General features: G+C 33.4%; 1 protein-coding gene across 2 annotated transcripts in view; it reads right to left on the reverse strand.

Annotated features, from left to right (window-relative positions):
• Nucleotides 1–317: 317 nt before the first annotated feature.
• Nucleotides 318–24,547, reverse strand: part of LOC119833661 (roundabout homolog 2-like) — a 47,121-nt gene continuing 22,891 nt past the window's right edge. For both annotated transcript variants that reach the window (XM_038357775.1, XM_038357776.1), the window contains exons 2-11: nt 14,011–14,135; nt 7,252–7,581; nt 6,805–6,958; nt 5,678–5,808; nt 5,134–5,406; nt 3,586–4,899; nt 3,124–3,457; nt 2,839–3,011; nt 2,033–2,379; nt 318–1,951 (exon numbers count right to left, since the gene is read on the reverse strand). In XM_038357775.1, coding sequence (XP_038213703.1) covers nt 1,364–1,951; nt 2,033–2,379; nt 2,839–3,011; nt 3,124–3,457; nt 3,586–4,899; nt 5,134–5,406; nt 5,678–5,808; nt 6,805–6,958; nt 7,252–7,581; nt 14,011–14,059 — 3,693 coding nt within the window. In that variant the 5' untranslated portion in view covers nt 14,060–14,135 and the 3' untranslated portion in view covers nt 318–1,363. The remainder of the gene's footprint in view (nt 1,952–2,032; nt 2,380–2,838; nt 3,012–3,123; nt 3,458–3,585; nt 4,900–5,133; nt 5,407–5,677; nt 5,809–6,804; nt 6,959–7,251; nt 7,582–14,010; nt 14,136–24,547) is intronic.

Here is a 24,547-nt window from a genome sequence, read left to right on the forward strand (position 1 = left end):
AAGCAATTTTTAAAATTTCTTACAGTAAATCAAGATATTGCTAATGATTATTATTGAATTCTAATAACTTTGTAAAAGTTAAATAAAATTGATATTATGAACTGAAGGAATAAAAATGCGATATGAAAAATACTTCACTTATATTTGAAAATACTGACAAACGTATTTTTATTTGGCATCATTTAAGCAAAATAATAATAATAGAAACAATATTGTACTGGCATTGAGTATACACAAAAAATATTTTTAATTAATAATACTTTAAGTAAATTTCTTCAAAGCAAATTTGAATAGGCGTATATTGAAATACAAACAAATGCAAACATTTTAAATAATACAATAATAGTTGCTGTTAAATTTTAGGCTTATAATACTATAAATAATAAATCTCAAAGCCTACGTAATTAACACTTCATTATTTATTATTACCTAAATACATGATATGCAATACAAATCGTGCTATTTGTTTTAATAACAAGTGATTATAATATAACTCATATCACATTAACTTACGTAGATTTAAACATCTTTTTGTAAAAGCATCATTTGAATTTTCTTCACAACTCGAATGTTACTGTGTTCTTATCCAGGAATCTTATGGCACATTAAATAAAACTAAATCGAGTACCGCTAGCTATCAACGAAATATATTACGAAGTCTAATATCAAGTCAATTTGTGCTTTACCATAAAGTATACTTTATTATTTGAAATCCTAACTGCGCTAATACTTGTGTAAAATTTCAAACTACCTTCACTTTTAGTCTAGTCACACTTCAATCGCATTCTAGTTACAGCTACTGTTTGTAAACGGTCTGCCTCTATAGTATTCATGTCTATATTTACACTATTAATATTAGGTTACCTCAAATTATTGCCAAGCGTTCATTTTTCCAGTGTCTAACGAAATCCTAATCTAATGATATATATATGATTACAAATTCGTTTATTGATATACAGACGGACACATAAATTTGATCAATCCCCATAATAGTCCAATAAACGTTTATTTTTAATAATATTCATAATTAATTTATATATACACTATTTACAAAATTATGTACACAGGATATACATAACAATAGACTAGTTAAAGTTCCACGAAATATAAATAAATCTATAAGATTTTTAGTGATATCAAATTAGTGCCACAAATTTAATAATAGGCCAAAGAAACGCGTAATAAACAGTCTTTTATACACATATTATCACTTCTGCACAATATGTTTAAAAACCGACGGAAATCCAAGAGTTCATAATATAAGCGTAAGGAAAAACCGTATTAGCTTTTTCACTTATAACATTGTTCACGTCGATTATACGTCTGTTTGGCACAAGTCGCCGAAAACCGGCAAAGCGTGATACTACCGCGTCACTGAGTCTACTCGTGGATGCGACGAAGGGGCAGAGTGAGTGGACGCAATAGGCGTTTGCGTCGTACCATTTAGAACATTCTGGGCGTGCCTGAACGAGGTAAATCTTGATAAAGTCCGCGTCCCATCGTTGTCGAAATTAGGCCTTTCGTATTGATGTTTAGGTCGTTGCTTTTGTGGTTGCATAGCCTGCAATTCATCATAGCCATTGTCTTCCGCATAATTCTCGTCGTCAGATTCGTCCTCGCCGAACGCTCTATACGTTGATTCCGATTCAGAATTCTTCCTTGAATTTATTCCGTACGTTCGACCAATCAAGGATTGGGTAACATCGATGTTTACGTTTTTATCGCTTTTGCGATCTTCAAGGCTCTGATTGTATCGTATTTGGGCCTTTTGTGTTTTTTCTAAGGAAGGAATGTCATAAAATTTAAGGACATTATGATGTCCTTGGAAGTATTTTTCGCTGTATACATTTCTATTATAGTAACCTCCATTGCTTGCCGGATAGAGTTCTTCATCGGGAGCGTAGCGAGAATCAAAGTTATCGACATTTTTGCCACCCGGTGGAAACCAACCCTAAAAATAAAATATAGATTATAACGACATCTAAATGAAATCATTAAGCACAGTGAAAATTTTTGATGAAATCGAGCTTACCAAAGAGCTAACACATTGTCTTGTATTGGCTACAAGTGTCACGGAAGCATATGCGGCGGGAGATGTAGCAGTTTTACTTGTATTCCATTCATTGCCATTAACTCTGGATGCTGTCACCTCTGCATACTCTGGCAGAGGATGGGCAACCTTATCATATTCGGAATTTGTCTTGTCCTTGCTTTGGTTGGATTGATTAGTGGACATGCATATACCAGGCTGATTCTCCATCCACAATAATGACTCAGTTTTAGTAACTGAATTTTTATTATAGCAGCTACTTAATGGATGAGACAATGAAACCGCTGCTTTTATATTCATTTGGGTCACTAAACTAGTTCCATTAGAATCTAAAATAAAAGTTATGTTGTTAATGATACACTATTTTAATGTAATATATAACATAAATTTATAACGATTATGATATTGCAGGAATTAAGTTTCAACGGCGTTTACGAATCATTTGAAAAGAAACAAAAACATTTACATTTGTTGAGTCTTTATTTCCGGATTTGTATCATTTCTTTGTGCCTAGAATGTGAATGCAAAGTGAAAGAGATCCACTGCGCTAGTGAGAGGGCTCGTGCTACCTTTCAACTCGAAAGTAATCTAGCACCCTCCCGCCTCGCATGGCAAAGCCTCCATCAAACAAACGCTCGCACCCTTACCACCCCACGACACCCGAGGAATGTTTTTAATTTTGAAATTCTGATCCTAGGGAAAAAATGTAAGCACTCCGAGATAAGCCTTTGTTTCTGTATTATTTTTACATCTTATACAATTTAAATACTCCAATTTTTAATACCAACCGTATATATTGGGAAGAGCAGATTTTTTCGCAAAAATGTTATTTTTACGAATGTAGATGATGCCAGCAACCATTATAACTTTGAAAAGCACGATAGCTCCAATTAAAAAATAAAACCACGACTCAAGTACAAAGTCTCCCGCAACAATAGATACTTCTCCGTTGTTAGGATATCTGCAACAGAATAAAAGTATTGTAGGTTTATGATAGACGAGAATACGCGAAAATACATTTTTTCTTTTTACAGGTAACATGTACCTGTCTCATTAAAAATGTAAAAATATACCTGGATAGAGGATCTAATCCGATTGTTCTTGAATCAATATTAAGATACACTTTTTGACTAAAAGGTCCCAAGCCAACAATAGTTTCTGCTGCGATCTGCACTGAATAACTCACACCAGACGTTAAATTTGTCATAATGAGACTGGTCGCTTGCTGAACGGTGGTGTTAATTGCAATCATTGACTTGTTCGCGGGTATATCCAGCCAATTAACCACTACATTGTAACCAGTAATAACTCCGTTTTGTAGGTGAAATTCGGGAGGTTGCCATTTCAAGTGAACCGTAGTCATATTGACAATGAACATTTCTATATTTGTTGGAGGACCATCCGGCACTGAAAATGAAACATGAAATGTAGATTTGATGTTAAATTATAGAAAATTAAATACTCGGTACTCCGTATAAATATATTTAATTGAAAATTATAATATTTAATACGTGAAATAAAAATGACATATTTACCGTCATCCAATGTTTGAGCAACTTTTGAATTTGAGGGTTTGCCTTCAAATTTCTTATAAAAAGGCACCAGAAAAAATTCGTATCGCATATATTTTCGTAACGACGTAATTTCGTATCCCGATACATCATTGGAATGTAAAATAGTTTTCATTTCATATTCAGTCGTTGAATTATCCAAGGGTCTGTAGTATATAAATAATCCTTCCAAGTAAAAGAAATTTAATACTGCCCACATAAGTTTTATTGTTGTAGCGTCTATTGCAGTTGCTTCTCTGAGCTCAACTATACTATCAGTCATAATATTTTTTCTGTATTCAGTATTATTTGAGTATGGGCCATTACTCCATATAGATGCATCTTCCCCTAACGTCACAGCATCTGAAACGGAACTTGGTCCAGACAAACCGTGTGAATTTTCGGCTCTCACTATAAACATATATGTCACTCCAGGAATCAACGATCTGACTACGTAATGGGTTTGATATATTTTCTTAGCAACAACAACCCAGCCTCTTGAGTTTCTTGGAGTATTACTTCCTGATAGTGTTTCCCTAGAGAATACTTCAACTTGATATCCGAGTATGGAGGATGACCCAATTTTATTATTTTGATTCCATGTTAAAATAACGCTATTGTTTGTTATATTATGTACATGTGGTTTTGTGGGAGGACCTGGTAAGGCTGATACATCAGCAGCTCTGAAGAAATTAATATTTGGATTTTTGGGGTTATCAACAGTCAGGACACCACTCCAAACGTATTTGCCGTGAGGTGACGAAGCAACACATGTATAAGTTCCGTTGTCGGTCCTACCCAAATCTTTTATGACTAATGTTCCATCACTGGAAATATATCTTCTATGATTCTGTATTAATGCTTCCCCTTCGAAATACCATGCAATGATTGGCTCAGGTGTACCTATAGCTTTACAGGGGAACTCGGCTTCGGACTTAAAAGGTAACGTTTGATTAGAGGGGCCATTTGTTATTATTGGCGGTGGCCGGTCATCGTCTGACGTCACAGTTATTTTTCCTCTAACGAGCGAACTGCCAGCGAAGTTGACCGCTGAACAAACTATTGTATTACCGCTATCATTTTTATTTGTTCCGTTTATTGTTAGTGTTGTCACCCCGTCTATAACGGGTGATGCGTGATATTTATCCCTCGATGTACCGGGAAACATAATTGTTCTATTTCCTTCTAAACTCCAAAAAAGAGTTGGTTCAGGCTTTCCGGTGGCAGTGCATGTAAATGTTGCACTTGTTCCGCTTTCAACAATCACTGAATTTGGTTTTAGTGTTACTGATGGAGGGTCTAAAAAGAATAACAAAATTAAGCTTTGTCATTATAATAAAACATTTATGATATATAGTTATTAAGTTTTGTATTCGAATTTTAATAATAAAGTGACATCGTATTTATAACCAGTCGGTAATTAATTTTACCTTCATACAAAGTTATTTTATTCCGTACAATTTAAAGTTTCCCTAGCGATAATTATAAACGCAATGAACAATCAACTGAGTAAATAAGAATGCATGCACTCACCGTACACCGTCAAATACCCGCTAGCGCTGACAGTTCCGACTGCATTGTCAGCTTCACAAGTGTATTCCCCCTCGTCTGCTAAAACCACGCCATCGAGCCTCAGGCTTCTGTCGTCCAAGAGTTTGACGCGGCCGAGTGGCATGTTCCCACTGCCGGCGGTTCTCCTCCACAACACATCGGGTAAAGGGTCCCCACCCACTCTGCAGTGAAACAACACGCTCTCCCCGGTATGAGCGACGACGTCTTCGGGCCCCGCAATCCAATACGGTTTAACTGCGAAATCGAAACTCATTGAGTGACACGGTAAATTCGCTTGGCATGCTCGGTTTTGATATGAGAAGCGCATTATTGATTGATATGGTTTCCGTTTGATTGATATGGAAGGTAAATGATAGCTGTTTTTAATCAGCCAAATGAATTGGTATATTAATAGCGGTGGTAAATTTCAACAAGTAAAAACTAAGACAAAAACCGACTATGACATGTGGTATAACTTTGCCTAGTATATGTGCATTATTATTTTGCTTTTATTAAAATTACTTACTATGAACTCTTAGCGTTGCTGTAGTTGATTCTCTTGTACCAGCAGCATTTCTTGCGATACATTGGTACTTCCCAGCATCTGTCTGTCTCGCATCTTGTATAACCAGACTTCCTCCGTCCACCAAATGCATTCTATACAAATAATTCAACGTTTTTAATAAGCACTGTAGACAATAGACATTTAATTTTCATTACTGTAAACAAAGCGCATTGTAACAAAGTCATTCAAATATAGGGCGGAATTATTCAATAGAAAATTAACATTTAATAAGGGGTCTCCTGAGTCAGAACTATTGAGATTTTTGCTTGATTGCTTGTCGAGCTCTTCAAATATCCCCTCTTTCAAACTTTGATGTACCCTCCTCATGTTAATTATTTTTATGCTTCAATATACATACGTCGCCTTGAGATGCATCTTTAGGCATATAAAAATTCATAGACAACAAATTGAATAAGTTTGAAAAATGTGGGGTCACAGATTTCAATTTGATCTTATGCATAACGTTGTTAAATAAGTGAATATGTACATAATAGTCACATAATTTCTGTTTGTAATGTTACAATAGTTTTCCGGGTAATACATTTAAGAAATCAGATAATTTATAAATGCAATAAAGTCGTTATGGTTACATAAAGTAGGTGAAATTTTAATTACAAAATTGTGAAGTAAGTGTGTTACTTATTTATTTCTAAAATGATATCATGAAATGATAAACTAAAACAGAATATTCGAATGATCAAAAGACACGAATTTTTCAACACCCTTTAGTAATTCAAGTGCCGCAAACAAATTATGCGATACGTCATTGTGTGATGTTACACGAATTAATTTTGCAGTGATTCACAAGACTATCGCGTTTCCGCCATCCCATTTAACAGTTGAGAGCTCTCAGAAACTATACCCTCGATTTTACGTAAGTGCGTTTTATCGAACCAACTTGTGGGCATGTATGTAACTTTCATTTTATATTGTAGGTACTTACTAATAGGGCTGTGGTTATGCTTTGTTATTTTAGCTTCAATTAACTAAATGCTTCATTACTAACAATTTTAGTGTTAACAAATGTATTAACGTTAAAACAATACAAACAACGTACATTATGCAACTATTAAGATAACTTTATTTACCTTGAGTCTACATCAAAGTGAAGTATATGTCCGTCCTTTTTCCAATATACCGTTGGTTCTGGAGAACCGCGAGGCGGTGAACATTCTAGAATCACAGTGTCTCCTTGTGCCGTTTGTGTGGTTACAGGTTCCAAACGAAATTCTTCTCGGAGAACTACGGAACAAACAGAAAATTTCTTATTAAGACGTAATATATTACATTCCGAAAAAAATATAAATCAATATTTTTTTGTTTACTATTAATTCCATTTTGTAATATATATAGTAGGTAAGAACTTAACTTTTGATATTATACAAAGTTTGATAAAATTTGCCCTTAAAAAGTAAGTCAAATTCGAATCAATAGGAGTAGTTAACATACAAAAATATAAACATATGAAGCTAATAAAAGTGTGGTAAAAATGTTATTCTATCGACGACATATAGCGATGTAGTAAGATAACTTACCGGCTACATGTAGCGTTGCATTCCGACTTCTAGCAGTACCATAAGGATTAGTGGCTTCACACCAATACACGCCAGCGTCAGAGTGTGCACGACCATGCGTCGCCCTTAGAAAGAACAGGCCACCAGCAGGCAACAAGCTTCTATGTGTATCAGATACAACAAGCACGCCGCCCTTGTACCATCGTATTGTTGGCGATGGTGAGCCACCAGCTCTGCAGTTTAACGTGGCTGGTTGGTGTTTTGCTACGGTGACATCGAGCGGTTGTTCGATGATGTATGGTGCTTCACCGCTTCCCATGTAATCGTCACTTAGTCCTCCATTAACGGGACCTGTTGGAATAACTTCACGTGAGTCTATGGCAAACATCATATAAGAACGAGAGTATAATAACTTAACCAAAGGTGAATTGTACAAAATTTGAGGTTCAGAACTTTCAACAGTTTAACGTTAGAACTAATATAATTGAAAAATTATTGGTTCTAAACATAATCTCTTTAAAAAATTATACCCGTTCCGCGCGTTACCGTTTATTTAAAAGCCTAACAATGGTACAGAACCTTTAGTTTCAACGATAATAATAGTGGAGCGTGTCGTTTATAGCTACACTAAAACATGGCACAATAATAATGAAGCGTAAACATAGGCTAGCTTGGAGTCCCCCAAGGATGCGAATTTGGACCCTCGTGTGTTTACAACGAAAGGCGCAGATGTTATTTTTTGACACTCGAATTGATGTATGTCTATTGTTACCTCAAAGCATTATTAACAGAAAATCATAGCAAAAAATACTCGATTTCGCTAAAAACGAAGCAACAGTAATGGTCTGCGACTCGATTTTCGGTTCGAGTTTGTAACAGAATAAGGATTACCCCATTGTGCAAAATAATTGTGTTTATTTATTCACGTGTCCCAACATTGTGAATGCGGTGCGTTGCAAGGGCTAATCTATAATTGAATCTCCATTCGATTTGCTATCTTTCGATTTTTGTTCGTAAATCCCTTGATGTTTAAGAGTATTATTATTATTGACCTACATTAAACAAACATTATTTTCCTTTAGTTTTTGGAATATTGGAGCTATTGAATAAAAATATATAAAGTTTATTGATGATATTTAGCATTTTTTAAATGAAGCTATTAACCATTATTTGATTATTTTAGAAAAACAATGTCTTTTTTATATGAACTTAAAAACATCCACGTGAGCTTATCCTAAAATAAACATACGTACTATTGCAGTCATTTCATAATTAACTTTTTACTCTAAACTATTTCCTAGTAAAGACTGTATAGTATTAAATAATTTTATAGGTATTAGATACAATAAATAATCTACGAACTCGTAAAAGAGACATGTATGTAATACCTAAAGCAAAATATACCAGAACGAAGAGATAAAAATAAGATTTAGCGGAATGCAAGACACATAAAATATTGTTTATGCTGATCTCGATACATTACTTTATCGCACATAAAACCGACTTTATCGCTTAGTTGCACGTTTGAACCGGATCGATTATCGGATATATAAAAGAAGTTTCCGTATAGGATATAGTAAGGAAGTTGGGTATAAAATATATAAAAAACTATATTTGGTAAAGTAAACATTCTGAAATAATAATTGATAATCAAACTCATAACTGAAATCAAGATTGAAACTTGAGCCTATTCGTACTTTTAACTTCAGTTTGTTAAATGTTTAATCTTTAATATTAATACTCGATTTAATGTAATGAATTCATACTGAGCTTATTCTACTTTCTTATAAATTGCAACATTATCAGCAATATAACTAAAACAAGTGATGAAGCTAATTGAATTATTATCAAACAATTTAAGAAATGTAAATTATTTGATAACAATTTATCAAAACAAATGTCTAATAATAAGAAAAAATGAAATATTTATTAAATAATTTAAAGAGTGTCAATAAAAATACAACAACTGTATAACTTAATTTATATATTTTCACGCGGTTCTTAAATTTCTTCTATTATCACCCAGATTAATGAACTAGCTAGAAAAATTATTGCTAAAATGACACAGGAAAGCAGCGCCAATGGGAATGATTTTAACTCGCACGCGCATAGTTACGGCCCATTGTTCAGAAATATTTGTTAAAAAAATTGCGAGGGTGCGTCGCGTCCCCTGCTAATTTATACTCTAGCACATGTCGACACGCGTCAACTGAAAAAATAAATAAAAAATCGGTTACGGACATAACTATTGCATTTGAGTTGACTTGTTTATTTGCTATTCTTTTAAAAAATATATAAAAAACCTGTTATTTACCTCAATGGTGATTTGTGAATATTTGAAAATTTGTTCGATTCAAAGTATATCAAACATTCATCAAGGAATAAATTCCTTTTACATATTATGTAAACACATATTTTCAGAATATTTCCTACAATTTTTCGTCAGTTTCCTAAAGAAATACGCACGGTCTCCCAACGAAAACCAGCCCGCGTCGTACCGTTTCTTCCCAATAGCACCAAATGACGTGTTTACATGTTCTCGATATATTGGATTCTCATAAATTCAGGTTAACAGCTGCTTTAAGAACCATTTCCTTTGGTACAAACGCTTTCCAGTATCAGTCGCAACAAATTAGTCGTCGTAGATTCGACATCAAACGAAAATTGGGATTTCTTTGATCGTTATGTGTTGCACCTTAACCATTGTGTGGGATAGTTTTAATAGATAGAGACGTACAATAATTTGTTTGATTAGCGAAATAGAAAAAAAAATTAGCAATGTAAAATATTCAAATTAAAAGAAATATTCTAGATATACCAGTGGCAACCCTTTACATTAAAAGTCTTTTACGTATTATTTAATACAATTACAAAGAAATTTTAATTAAATGCAATGGTTGTTTCGAAAAAAAACATACTCCCATATATATTTTTAAAACCTTGATTTAAAATACATCTAATAGGTCTTTTAATTCTCAACAAACCTATTAACATACTAAATCTTCCCCTTAGAACTCAAAAGTTAACAACTGTCACCCTAAGTAACACGATAGCAGTTTGAATACGAACATCTAATTCTAATGATCGTGATTGCCTCCTAAGGGAGCCAATCATGATTTTTCGAATTTTGAACACGTGTTCAGTTTTGACCCCTTGGCAATATGACTCTAAGCAGTCATTACGCAGTTGCACGTTATTACAAAGTCGCGAAATAAATTATACTTATATAAAATTATATGACAATCACTAATATTTTACATAAAATGTGTTTAATTCTTTAATGTCTGTCGCCAATTTTTGCACGTCTTTCAGCTCGAATGTCATTTTTTGGGGTTACCATCTCACATACATTATTAATTAAAAGCAATGTGTAAGTATATTTTTCGTGAATAATTTATAATAATGCTAATACATATAATGTGTGTAAAAATTTAAACTTTCACGAATTCGGTTCAACTGTTTTTTTTTGAGATCATTTAGACGTAATTCAATTTGATGTTTATATAAAATACTATTTCACATATTAAAGATGTATCTATTTCGCAGAACAAAAAGCAAACTTGGGCTCAATCACTAAGATTCATTAAGTATATGTTTTAAACGAGTCAGACGATAAGATAAAAATAACTAAAAACGTTACGGTTAATGAAATAGCACTTATCTTTTACAACACAAAAACATCGGCACATCTGTTAAAAATTATCCGCCTGAACGGATGGACGGATTACATTAATATGAATTTCGTGAGTTACCGTGTTTGTCTTGTAAGGCCTGCTAATGTACGGTACAAATTGTTGACGCAGTGTCATCTTTCACGACCCATACCTACCTGAAACGAGGGCAAACTGCAAAGCTAAATTAGTTTTTAATCTCGCAGCCGATTTTCATTTTTATGTCGACGCAATATGTATCAGTTTGTCGAACACAATAATATACAGAATTTATCGCCTCGGTTGCTGTAGTCATTTCTATAATAGAAAATACGGAAGGAATCGACCAGTTGCTATATTGCTTTCTTTTGAGTTTGTTTTTGTAGACATTCAGCGCGTGGGCAGATGGAATAACATACTTTGTATCCATGACTGTTTCGATATATTTTGTTTATTTATTGTTCCTCTATAAAATCTTTGACTTTTATTGTAACGGTCTATAGGAAACGATAAGTTAAAAATCAAATAGAAATATCTCTATTTGTAAATAAAGGTTTATGTTGTGCTGTTCCACGTGCTGTTCGATGAATAAGTAATTAAATTTAGTAAGCAAAAAAGAAAAAAGAACTATTCCTACAATATAATTAAAACGCATTTTATTGCAAACCTTTCAATTAAAATAAAATTAACATGAAAAATTAAGACGTTGACTATTTAAAAAAAAATTAATGCTATAAAACTAAAAATGAAGTAGGTACCTAAACTATATGTTAAAAATGTTAGTTAATGAATTGCTTTGACGTCAAAACGAAAACTAGTTATTCGAATTAAATTGAATAAATCTTGATGTTCACACGCTACCGATAATGGAACTAATGTATTGCACAATAATAAAACATCTGTAGGATAAAATGACGACGGTACTGAGTTTCCAAAGAGAACGGTGATTTCATTTGCTTCCGAAACGTCACCGTTAATAAGATATATCGGTTTACAGATAAAAGGCCATAGTTTGCGAAATGAAAGCTATCTGATCGTATCGAGCTCACGAACAAAAAATATTAGCGATCGTCTTTACTGATTACATTTACTTATTGGGAATGACGTCTATATTTAGAAGGCAGATTGCGTTTAAAATCAAAGCGCCTTAGAATTTAAGAACCTATAATTTAACCTTCACTCTTTGTATTCAAACTTCCGTTTAATTATTTATAATATATAATAAATACTACAATCGGAATGGGCGTCATATACCTTAGAACGCGAGGGCCAAAATGTTAGTTTCGATAATCGTAAAAGTCAAAGTTTTGTTGGAGAAGAGATACGATCCATTTTTCAAATATCCCATAGTACATTGTCGCACGTAACCTCATTGTAAAGTACCCCAAACGATTGATTCTCTTTATTTTTATTATTCTATTTTTTCTTCGTATTTCACGCGGCATCCATCATGAATTAGGCACAAAAGATAGGCATCGTTTAACATTAGCTTAACTTCTTTACGGTTTGATAGCCGCCTGGGGCGCGCTTTTTGTATAGATTCATAAACCACAGACTAAAATAATTATATCATGACAATGAGACATACTGGGGTGATAGCAACGCCCATAGATAAGCTTTTTTAATCTATTACAAGTTCAGTTGATTGTAAAATATGTGCCATTGTCACATGCAAGTAAATCTATGCATGTGTATTTTGTTAACCTAATGAGTTTTGTCGATACGATACGCTTTCCCTAAAACTTTATTAAGCCCTGGAGAGTCGTTACGTGACATTTGTTTGTTCGACACGGTTTTTATTACGCTGTTTTTAGAAATTACCATTAGTTACTTTTTTCTTATAATGGGCTATTTTTAACGTAACTAAACTTTACCATTTTTAATTATTTTTATTGTGGTAGTCGAGCACGCTTCGGCATGAATTGGGCCAGCTCGCACCGGGGAAGTACCACACCCCCACAGAAAACCGGCGTGAAATAGTGGCATGCCACTGTGTTTCGTACGGTGAGTGGGGGAGCCGGAGGCCCGTTTCCTTTTCCTCACCCATCCCAGTCCATTCCTTCTTTCCAGTCTTTAATCCTTTCCTTTTCCCTTATCCCATAAAAGCGGGCAGCGCATTCGTAGAGGCACTACCTTTGCGAATGTTCATGGGCAGTGGTGATCGCTTACCATCAGGCGAACCACAAGCTCAGTTGCCCGCTATGACATAAAACATTATACTTATCTACCGTTCAAATTTGTAAAACCTATAGTAACAATCCGTGGAGTTTCTGTCTATCTTTCTATTAAAATAACATTAGCACTAACGTGCAAGCAAGGATGACATCATGATCAATATTAAAACCACCCTCACGAATACTGAAAATGATACAAGAGCAATTAAAATCAAGCTCCAAACACACATTAAAGTGGTAGGTATAATTTCATTTCCAATTACCCCGCCCTCGAACTAAACAGAAATTTCCTGCAATTAGCTACATTTTCGAAGCGGTGACAAATTGTGGTACCTATGTCTAAGCGTCCCTGAGTTCGCTAACTGGTGGCACAAATCTAAGATGGTACGGTATGGCACTAGTATCGAGCGAGGGACCGACCCCTTGGGGAGCTATTAGCGCCTTGAACTTTGACTGCACCGTGAATTCTTTATGCAAGAATACAAACATATGGAACGAATTTACTGCCATTAAATCACTGGTTAGTCGAGGAAAGTCAATATTTTGATTTCGTTTTTGTTTGTACAATATGTGTTTTAATATTTCATGGTTTTGCGTATTTTCATAGATGAGATAAAAGGATATGTATAATTGTTGACTGCTAAAATTCAAAAAGGATTGCAATCCATCCATATGCAAACTTACATGTATTACATACACAATATAATGTAAAATCTACATTATATCTTAAGTTAAACAAGACGCAGATTTTCATAGTGTGGGCTAATGTTCAAATTATGTGAGCAATTTTCTATGTAATTATACATTAAACTGTAGTTTAGTTTTAGATTTTGTATTTTTTTATTATTTTTTTTTTATTTACGATATAAATTATACAGTTAACGTAAAGTTCATTAATACAATTTTTACATTCTTTTATATCAATTCATTTTATTAAATAATTTTATTATGCTTACCACAAAATAATAGTCCCAAAAGAGACGTCACCAATTTCAGGAAGTCCATGACGACACCTACAACCACTTTGTATGAATCCGTAATTTCACTCTATGTGTGATCATATTTCTATTTTCTCCCTCATCTGAAACAAAACAAACGTGCAATGTTAAAAACGTCTTAAATAGATTTACCTATAAATTATACATAATAATTAGGTATCAATATGCTATCTTTTAAGCCGACTTCCAAAAACTAAAAGGATAAGGATAAGGTTACATGTATTCTTAAGTATAGTATTATTATGGAATAGGTAATCGTATACACCTTATGAAAGAAAATGTCAATATTTTCAAATTTATATTCCCGCCCGCAGCTTTGCTCGCGTGCACTTCACATTGCACGACACTCGTTCCTTTTTCAAATTTCCTTTTTCAAATCTTAATAAATTAGCAGCAGCAGATACATGTATCCATTTGTGTAGTAATTTTAGTTAAATAATGGTTATTGTACAAGCTTTTCATTTGTGACTTGCGAGTATGGAAATCAAATTTAATATCAGTAAACGTAAATAAAGAGTTTAAATTAAATCATCTTGTTAACAATATCTAATTCAAATCAAGTTTGACATTACAAATAAGTCAGTAATGGGATCAGTTATTATTGACAGATTTAATTGGGAGTGACATTTCCTTTAGAGCATCGATATTATAGGAAATAGATTAAAATATTTTGTAAAGAATACAGACGACGAACATTCGAAAATGAACTATTTATACTACGTAATAAGATTGAAATGTATTTCGATAACTTATAAATCTGCGGGTTATAACAGCTATTGAAGTAGTAAGGCTAACCCTTTATTCCGTTATTTATATTGTTATGAATACATCGTACGACCGTGGTTAAAGTTTCAAGCACAAATTAATTTGGCTCAACTACACTTGATATAAACTTCCGACATAGAGAAGTGGGTTGTAACTATAGTCATTTAAGATCATAAGATATATGTAGAAATTCTTTATAAAATTTAAGTAAGAAAAATAATTTTCAGTACATATAAATGAAAGTCAAAATCTTCTAAAGTTATAAAGGTTTTTTAATGAGCATATGTAGATTTTGGCGGCTTGGTTAGGCCATTTCGTCTTGGTGGTTGGATTATCACTAACTCATGCCGGATAACCATACGAAGATTCAAGAATAAATAATACATACAAATGACAATACTGTAACACGTATTACTGTCATGATAGGAGTAGTCGGTTATGACCCAAAAAATACAATCGAATCGAAGACCTTATTCGTTTTTGGAACGTCAGTTGAATATCAGTTATGATTACCAGGATGTAGATAAATATACAATATTCAAACATAGATGAGTTTAAAATTTTAAATTCTAAGCCCCAAAAAATATCTGTAATTATGTATGACAGTGTAAAAGATTGAAGCTTCAACACGCAGAGCTTTTAATGAGATTAAGGTGACGAATATAATACATTTTCACTGGTAGCTAACAACGAATGCTGTGCACATAGGTATATCCATACAACGTTGGTACAGATAACTAAAACATTTCCTACAATGATCATTTATATTTTAATCAGTAATAATGGATAGGGCCTGTTAATTCAGAGGATAATACGGCTCAATAAACTGTATTAGCGTTATTCGATTTAATATCGAAACTAAAATCCAATGCAATATTGGTGATTTAGATTGTGAACGGTAATGCTATGTATTACTCTAATCGCCAGATTAAACATAATTTAATAACACCAGTGTACTATTATGCTTAGATGTGATACGTTTATTGATAGACCTCGTCTGTTAGTGCACATAACTAAACGAACTAAATAATAGAATCAAAGCATATAACACGCAATTAGCTTGATACAATATTATTAAAAAATATGTTGTTAGTTCTCACGCTAGCTTTCACAATAAACATATTACCGAGAAGTTCGATTTTCAGTGAAGACTGAATAGTTATCAATCTACCTATAAGATTGATCTCCTACTTCCATTAAATTGCATTACACCTGCCGGGTATTAATGAAAAAGTCTAGTACGCTTCAACACAAAATGGGATACACTCGCACGTGCCCAAGTAGCACAGCGTCACAAAAGATCGTGAATTAGTAGTATGTAAATGCTACTGTTTTGTTTCTGTTTCATACATTCGGAGAGTTAGGTCCAATTAGATCAGTAACTCGCATTGAGAATAAATACCACACACGTATCAGGTCACATCTTAACGCTAAAGCTTAGCAGTTTCCCATGTCTTTCCCGTGTTTAGATTCTCCACTTCACATTTATTTTCATTATGATCCAATTGTTTACTTTAGACGTTTATTTTATACATTCACTAACAAATATCTTCAAGTTCAAGCTCAGTTCTCACGCATATGCTAGCACCAATCGGTTAACCAAAACAAACGTGGCCAAGGTTACGATTAAAATTTATTGCCACTTGAACGACGACGGGCCGCCGGTTACTAGAAAAAATGATTGCTTCTTAAAACAATCGGCTCCTTTGCTATTTTAATGGTCGATCTTTAAGTGAAACAATTAATTATACGTTCGTTGCCTGAAATTACGTTCCAGACACAATATAACATTTAAAATGAAACGTGAGATATTTCAGACAACATTTAAAGAATATTGGAGCATACGGTACACTTTATTTTTATTAAGGTACATTCAATGAGATCACTTAAAAAGGGAATTCGTTAAATTTTGTAACATATGTTATAAATCATTATTCATTTCATAATAAATCATCAAGATCAGTATTTTTAAGTGATATCTAATGCGTAAGATTTCTTTTATAAAAATTCTTCTTATTTTCAATTAAAACAAATAACAGATCTGATAATAAGCACGGTCATCAGAATAGTTACAACCAGAGTTACGCAAACATTCCTAAGGCCTCAACAACTCATAATTGACAGTACTAATATTTAAATAAAATTTCTCGCTACAATAACATCGTTAGTGAAGACTCTCAAACGCATAATGCGAGTGTTGACATTTTGCTTTCGAGGCGCGGTCTCTAGATCTCTTTAGCAAATGCACTAAGCGTCGGTTTTTATGTTTATTTTTCACACACTACGTAATATCACTATGTGCTCAGAGTGTTATATCGCTTTATATATCCTTCAGATCAACAAAATCAACATTGAACTCGCTAAATATGGACTTACGATATTTTCCAATACTCGATATAACAACAGTCGCCGTGTCAACGAAATTACAAAACATTACAGTATTCATCGTGAATCCCAAGGAAATGTACGAACGTATGAGATCAAAGCGCAGCTTTATCAACGTGTTCTACCAACATGTAAATAAAAAATACTTTTGAATAATGTTTGTTATGGCTACAGCTTCCATATTAACAATAAAGAAACAAGTGTCGACATGTATTAGACCCACACAAAGAGCGATTGATCGCTGGGGCCTTGTAAAATATGAACGCTGCTCCAATTTTGGAATTGATTAATTGACGGTCATGAGTGAGATGTGGCTTCTAAAAAACAATTAAAACGACCCGTTTAGTTGTCGTCGGGGCATAGTTTTTTAGTTCTATCTAAATCGGCACTTAGATGAACTGATTTGTTAACATAACTGTTAGTTAATGTGTAGGTTCTTTTTTACACTTAGTAAATAAATTTGCATTGCAATCGATATTATCGGATCCGATACCTATTTCACAATCAGAAGTTATTGTAAAAGAAAACATTTGATGTAACTTTCAAGAACAAAATATAATGCACTCAGTTTAACAGAGATCAAAATTGTAAAGCTGACTAAAAATATTACGAACCTAAATTAAAGTTGTAACGTTTCCGAATTCATTTAGTTTGGTATGAAAATTTGAGTAATTAATATGTTTCTATACAAGTTAGAATAAAGAGCGTGATAAAAGAGGCTTATTGTTGCCAAGAATTTCAACAACGAAACAGGAATAGTGTCTTATAACTTTTGTTATTTTACATTGCTTAAAGTATTTTTAGGTTAATCGACATAACAAAATGGACCAAGATAATGTCGTCTTTTGTTGCGATATCTGCGCTAAACAAATTCGCACGAAATTGTCTCCTACAACACCAATTGAAACGTATATTTTTTTTTAATCGAAACCATTGTCTGATCTGTGGATTAGTCTGGCTTAAAGTTTTGTTGAATGGCGTCGGTGCGTGTACCGTCAAATATTGCACAAGTTTTTGTCAAAGTTTCCGACAGAGCCTTACTCGTCTAACAATAGTATATTTTTGTTCGTGCGGTCTCGCCTGACAGTTTGCGTGATGTATTGGACTGGGATGGCGGATTATTTTTACCCATTTCACGAAGTTTGCATGCATCCATTGTATACGCCGGAAGCGGTTCGCCAAAGCAGCTAAGTGATTGTCGGGTATGAGGTTTGAGATTTCGTTTGAAATCTTATACTAATTTGGCAAAAAACGCTTTGGCGTTCCCCTACATAGCTGGGTAAGTTTATTAGCATAATAAGCATAGCATTCATTCAAGCAATTAAAAGTAAAGCAGAATGTTAGTATTGAATTTTTTTTAATTTTTATACTTGTATCTAGTCAGTTCTTAACTATACTACTTGTAAAACAAGAAGGATATTTCAACATTAGCTTTTTGACCCAAAATTATTAATCAAACTTTTATGTTTTAATTAAAACGACCGTAAATCAAATATGCACGTATAAAATATTTGACAACTACGCTCATAAAAGTGAGTAAAAACATTTTAAAATAACAGAATAGCAGTCGCGTTTCACCGGGACAATAAAAGCGTAATATTCATATGGAATGATGTGTGGCAATAAAATAAACTCAATGCTTTTACACCTGCGTCAGTTATTGTGATATTTAACACCTATAAATGTGATTTTGATAAAAATAAAAGTAATTTGTCATGTTTTCAATAAAGGTAGGATTATATTGAACACGGCTTTTATGGTTTTCGAGACAAGCATTGGAACGAATGGTAAAAAAAATCCTTATTACATATCAACATCTTAAGACATTGTCATTCATGTGTCTAGCTGCGCCCCGCGGTTTCACCCGCGTAAGTCCGTATCCCGTAGGAATATCTGAATAAAAAGCCTATGTGTTATTCCAGTTGTCCAGCTGTCTACTATATCGATTAAATATTTTTTCCTTATAACATGAAAAATTCAACCCTATCACTAATCTTCGCATATTTAAATAATCTTTTGAATAATGCGTTCACGAACATTTCATAATATTTCACGTAATTAACCACTGAGACCTACTTAAAGAAGATAAATCAAAGTTTGAATTACAACATTGGAACGTTTTGCAACGCGCAGATGAAATAAATTTTTAATAATATCACCAACTTTGATGTTGAAAATAGAGATGTCAAAATGTGGGAAGAACAACTTTTAGTTTATGTTAGTGGTGGCAGTTACCGATCAAAGTTTACCGATGGCGCCATCGTTATGAAATACAGATAAAATATATATATAGTCTGTCGAAGTTCTGTGCAAACAGGACGAGTCTGTGAAATTGTACGGAAAATAGTTTTATACTCTTTGCTAGAATATACGAGGGTGAAACGGCGAAATGGAATCAATGTCGACTATATGCTATTCTGCGGTCTCAATATACTGATTGTAATTCATTGAATTTAAGGGTTTTAATGAGTGAGTATGACATAATATAAATTTACTTTTATAACAGTAGGAAAGAGGATTTTGTAGGAACAAAAATGTGTTAAAAAACCCGCTATGTTATAAAACGTCTATTTCAAAGACCTCACAACTGACGTTTACTGTAAACTCTTTTTATTAATATTGCTACATTCGATCGTATAACACCAATTATTTCAATTTATATTTGGGATTCAATAATAAAAGGAGATCGATGATGCAACGCTTATTTTTTTAAATAATTATCAAAACTCATACAACGAAAGGTAAAAATTTTGCGAATACTATTTTCATCATGCGAATAATATATTTATTAATAGATGTAAGACACCACTTTGCTTAATAAATAATTACTGTCACTCCAGAACGAATTGTTTCTTATCTTGTAAGGACAATGTTTACTCCAGTTAAAACGATAACCCGTGTGAGGATTATCATGTTCATATCATTTTTAAGAATTCTCGATCTGACACTAGACCCGGAAGATATTATTTATGTTGAAGTTATTATTATGAAGGAATAAAGGCACCGTTTATTCCTTTAATACAATAACTACACTGACAACATTGATGCTATAAAGAATTACATCATTTACAAGAATTACTTCATAAAATTTAATTGCACTTCTGTCGTATTAACTATTATGAAGTAATTATAAGGACTACAATTGTTTCAATATAAGAATAATTTTGATTTTTTTATTTCAGGCACAATTAATAAAAATAAATAAGGCAATAAATAGTAGTTCTGAAACGGAAGCATGTTTTGTAACTAATTTAAAACATTTCATATATGTATACCAATAAGTATGTTTTCCATTTTAAATTTCTTTCATTAATCAATAACCAATTTCCTCAACAAGTTTCTTTTATTAAATCACGAAAACTGTCATAATTTTTATTTCAAGCAAAACTATGTTTCGTATTATATTTAACCTCGTTTGGAAAAGTTGGAGAGAATGGAGTGGATTCCACAACGCTCACAATTTAAGGTCCATTGTCTCATTGGCAGTACAGATTTCTGCTCTCAAAGCAGGTAGCTGTAAAATTATACTTCATACTTATTTATAATTTTATATATTTTCGCTTTAACAAGCTCTCCCCCTCACAGTTATTACGTCTCTTGAATTTATTATGCAGTTTTCTGTTGCTTTGAAAAATGCTTTTTTCACATGTCTAGTGATTTAATTTACATATAAAATTTTAACTAATTCAATCAGTTATATATCATAATTAGAAGGTATAATCGTTTATCTATTAATTTATTACACATAAAGCAATAAATTTAAATATAAATTTGACATTTTAATAGTAATCTCTAATATTCGCTTTTAAGTTATTCAAACAAACAAAAAAAAGACTAAATACTCAAGAAGCGAGTCCCATTTGCACCTAAAAGCTAAAAACTAAAAAGCACGTGGATACATTATTTACTTGTGGCGACTCGCCTAAACTTAGAAACTCACCCGAGCGAAAACTTGAAGTCGTGTCAAACTTTTATCTAAATGGCACCATAATTTTAGTTTTTAACAGTTCTGGCAAAATTATTAGGTTTATTACGTGGTAGAGGCAGCTTTATAAAGACCGAGGTAAATCTACTAGGTATTCGTAGTATAAAATCGACTTAAGTTCACAGTAAATCGTGAAGAATGAGGAGGTGAGGTGATCTATCACATTCCCTTTCGTTTGAGCTGCGTTCGATATGTTAGTAATATTTTCTTTTCACACTCAAGGACGTAAAATATTTTAACGTATTGGCACCGTAGTACTAAAAAAAAACTCAAGAAACAGACTTAATTATTTCTTATGAATTATTATATATGTACGTATAAAGTTGTAAGTTGATTGCGCTCCGGCAGCTGCATGTGTAAATCTTCGCGAGCCGTCAATAAAACTGTATAATGACTCGTGTCTGTGGGCGGAGTGTCAAATTTTCCACCTCATTTAATGTTTCTTTGCCTTTCAAGTTCGCGGCTAATAACAGCCAATTTGTATTTGATGTCCCGCTTACATGTGTTTAGTATTCCTTTTATGTAGTCATACACACCGTTTATTTAATGTTGTAACTAATTATGTTGCTCTTCATTCAATATTAGACGTCACTTTTACGACATTCTACAACTTTCTATTAAATAAAGAACGATGAACGTTAAGCAGCGCATATTTAAAAAAATAACGTGAAATGAGAAACATTTTATGTTTCAAATGCTATTCAAATACGTCTCCTCAACCAACGTAGATAGATATCTATATCGTTAATTTGCTTTGAAGCGTACCTGTCACAATTTACAACTAATTAATTCGCAAATCTCGCAACAAAAAGTGCATTTCCGCGGACGCCTTTGATGTGCTGGAATTTCTCGACTTGGATGTTGATTCATCGAGCCAGTTTATTTTTGTCTACGTCGCCTGCTCGTACGGCTGTTAGGCGAAGCTCCGTTTGTTTTGTCCGTGTCCGTTTACCACTGCGATTAAACAACCACAGTCATTGCACAATGTTTAACCAAATGTTTCCACTATCGTACCACGCGTGCTATCAAAATATTGACCCTCTTATTCGCAATGAGTTACGTTCAATACACGTATGAGCACCTTTTTATTTGCGTACCCTATTAGACAGCACTTAATAGTGTAAGCAGTCGACATTAAAAAAATATTTGATTAAGTGTCGCCGCGTCGATGCGGTAAATCGAAAACAAACAAAGAATTTCGTCTTATCAAACACTCATTATGTAGTTAAGCTACCTAGTTATTTTTTGCTCAACGAACCTCTAAATCGGCTCATTATAATCATTTATTTAGGTCCATTTTTTGTCGGAAGGGATGATTTTAAACATAAAGGGTGGCCACGCAACAATTAAGGAGCCGTTAGTTAAAAAAATGTCACCCTTTTAAAGGCTTTGGTGCTCTCAAAAAACGGTCAGTTTTTATCACCTGGGTTGGAAGTCACAAAATGTTTATCGCCACTCAACGACATGTTGATTTATGTTTCCACCCTGTTGAGGACTGGGACCCGACAGAAATGAATTAGACTGTTTAATTGGTCATTTATTTTCGAAGATAATGTCGGTCATCCAGTTGAGAGAGTTTTAGGTCACTGAAGTGGCACTCTAGCGATAAAATTGAATTGTTATTTCAATGAAATACTTCCTCCCGATTTTTTATCGTGAACGCCGATACTAAAATAAATTTGGAGTTCAGCTGTTGATCTAAGTTTAGATTTATTACTCATAATTGCCATGTAGTGTCGGTATCTCATGTATTATGGATTAAGCCCGAGAAATATGATGGCTTTAAGACAAAAGATGCGAGGGCAGACCTTAAAAAGGTGGCTAATGACCGGCTTACACTTTCCGAAGCCCACCCGTGACGGAAAAATTAAAGGCTTATCTCCAATTATTCTTAATTGGAGGGTCTAAAAGTATAGATTGAATTTCAAAGACTTTGATTGATGGCCTTAAATCAAACCAGTGTCGGCGATAATGGCTTATATCAAAATTTTAATACAATTTATAGGCAATTTATTCAAATAACGTCAATTCATCATATCGATAAAATTACATCTTATACATACGAAATATGTACACATAATATTGAATGATGTAGATTTATTTTATAACCACGACGCCAGTAAAATGGCGCGAGTGAAAAGAATGACTCACAGTAAAAATAAATAAAACACGTGTTTACCCGACGAAACACTAAATAACATGTTTCTAAGTTACAACAACAATAACAGCGCACCTTTATATCAGACGATTGAGTCGTGGTAATGAATTGTTAACATCCAGCGCCGTTTACACAAGGCGAGCTTTATAAGTCTGTTTAGAATATATTGCGTTATTTACAAGCGGTCGATCGGTAAAATAACAAAGTGCTGGAATGTTTGTTTTTACACTAAGCTTTATATCGATAACGTGTGGGCTAATGTTTCCACATGGAGCCATTGAAAGGCCAATAACCAGTATTCCCATAAACGATAGCTTACGTTTGGATCTTTGTTGTGGAAAATTCGCTACTGCTGATGTCGGGTTTTATTCATTGATTTACTGATTTTGTGTTAAGATGAGCTGCCCAATCAGCATCTTTATATCTATATATATAAAATTCTCGTGTCACAGTTTTCGTTGCCATACTCCTCCGAAACGGCATGACCGATTTTGATGAAATTTTTTGTGCTTATCCGGTATCTATGAGAATCGGCCAACATCTATTTTTTATACCCCTAAATGATAAGAGTAAGGCAGAACAGCGTTTGCCGGGTGCAGCTAGTATTGTATAAATATCTTGGAAAACCATATGCTTGTAAAAAATAAGCTCCTGTGACCTATGAGCATGACAAAGATTAATAAATATGATGTATATGTCAACATTTAAATATTAAACCCATACGAAAGTTGCGATAAGGATTACACGCTTACTTCAAGCATTAAAGCCATAAAGCCTCCAGATTTTATGCACAATGACGCATTGTTTCCCAAAAACCCACAACAATGGACGTGCTGCGTCGTAATTCTCTCTAAGTCCACTAAATAAAGACTTTCCTAGCAATTTTAATGAAACAACTTAGAGACCAGTATCGTTTTAATTGGTTTAACAAAAACTCCTAAATGAAGTGTTTGTGGCGAGGACTTCAGTTTTTGTTCCAGCTGTTTGCGGAAACAAAGCCCATTCATGAGTACACACTCGAGAGTTTTCTGTCATTATTAAGTTGTGCAACTTGATATTTTATTTTACTTCAGCCACATTTCGTTTTTGAATAATGAACAATAACTCGACTCGTATTGAAAGTTTGAACTATACAGTTTTTTTTATAGAAAGTGCATTATTACCTTTAAAATCTCATAAAATTCGCTTTCTCGAGGATTAAA

The sequence above is a fragment of the Zerene cesonia genome, chromosome 17, assembly GCF_012273895.1.
Source record: "Zerene cesonia ecotype Mississippi chromosome 17, Zerene_cesonia_1.1, whole genome shotgun sequence".
Taxonomy (NCBI): Eukaryota; Metazoa; Arthropoda; class Insecta; order Lepidoptera; family Pieridae; genus Zerene; species Zerene cesonia.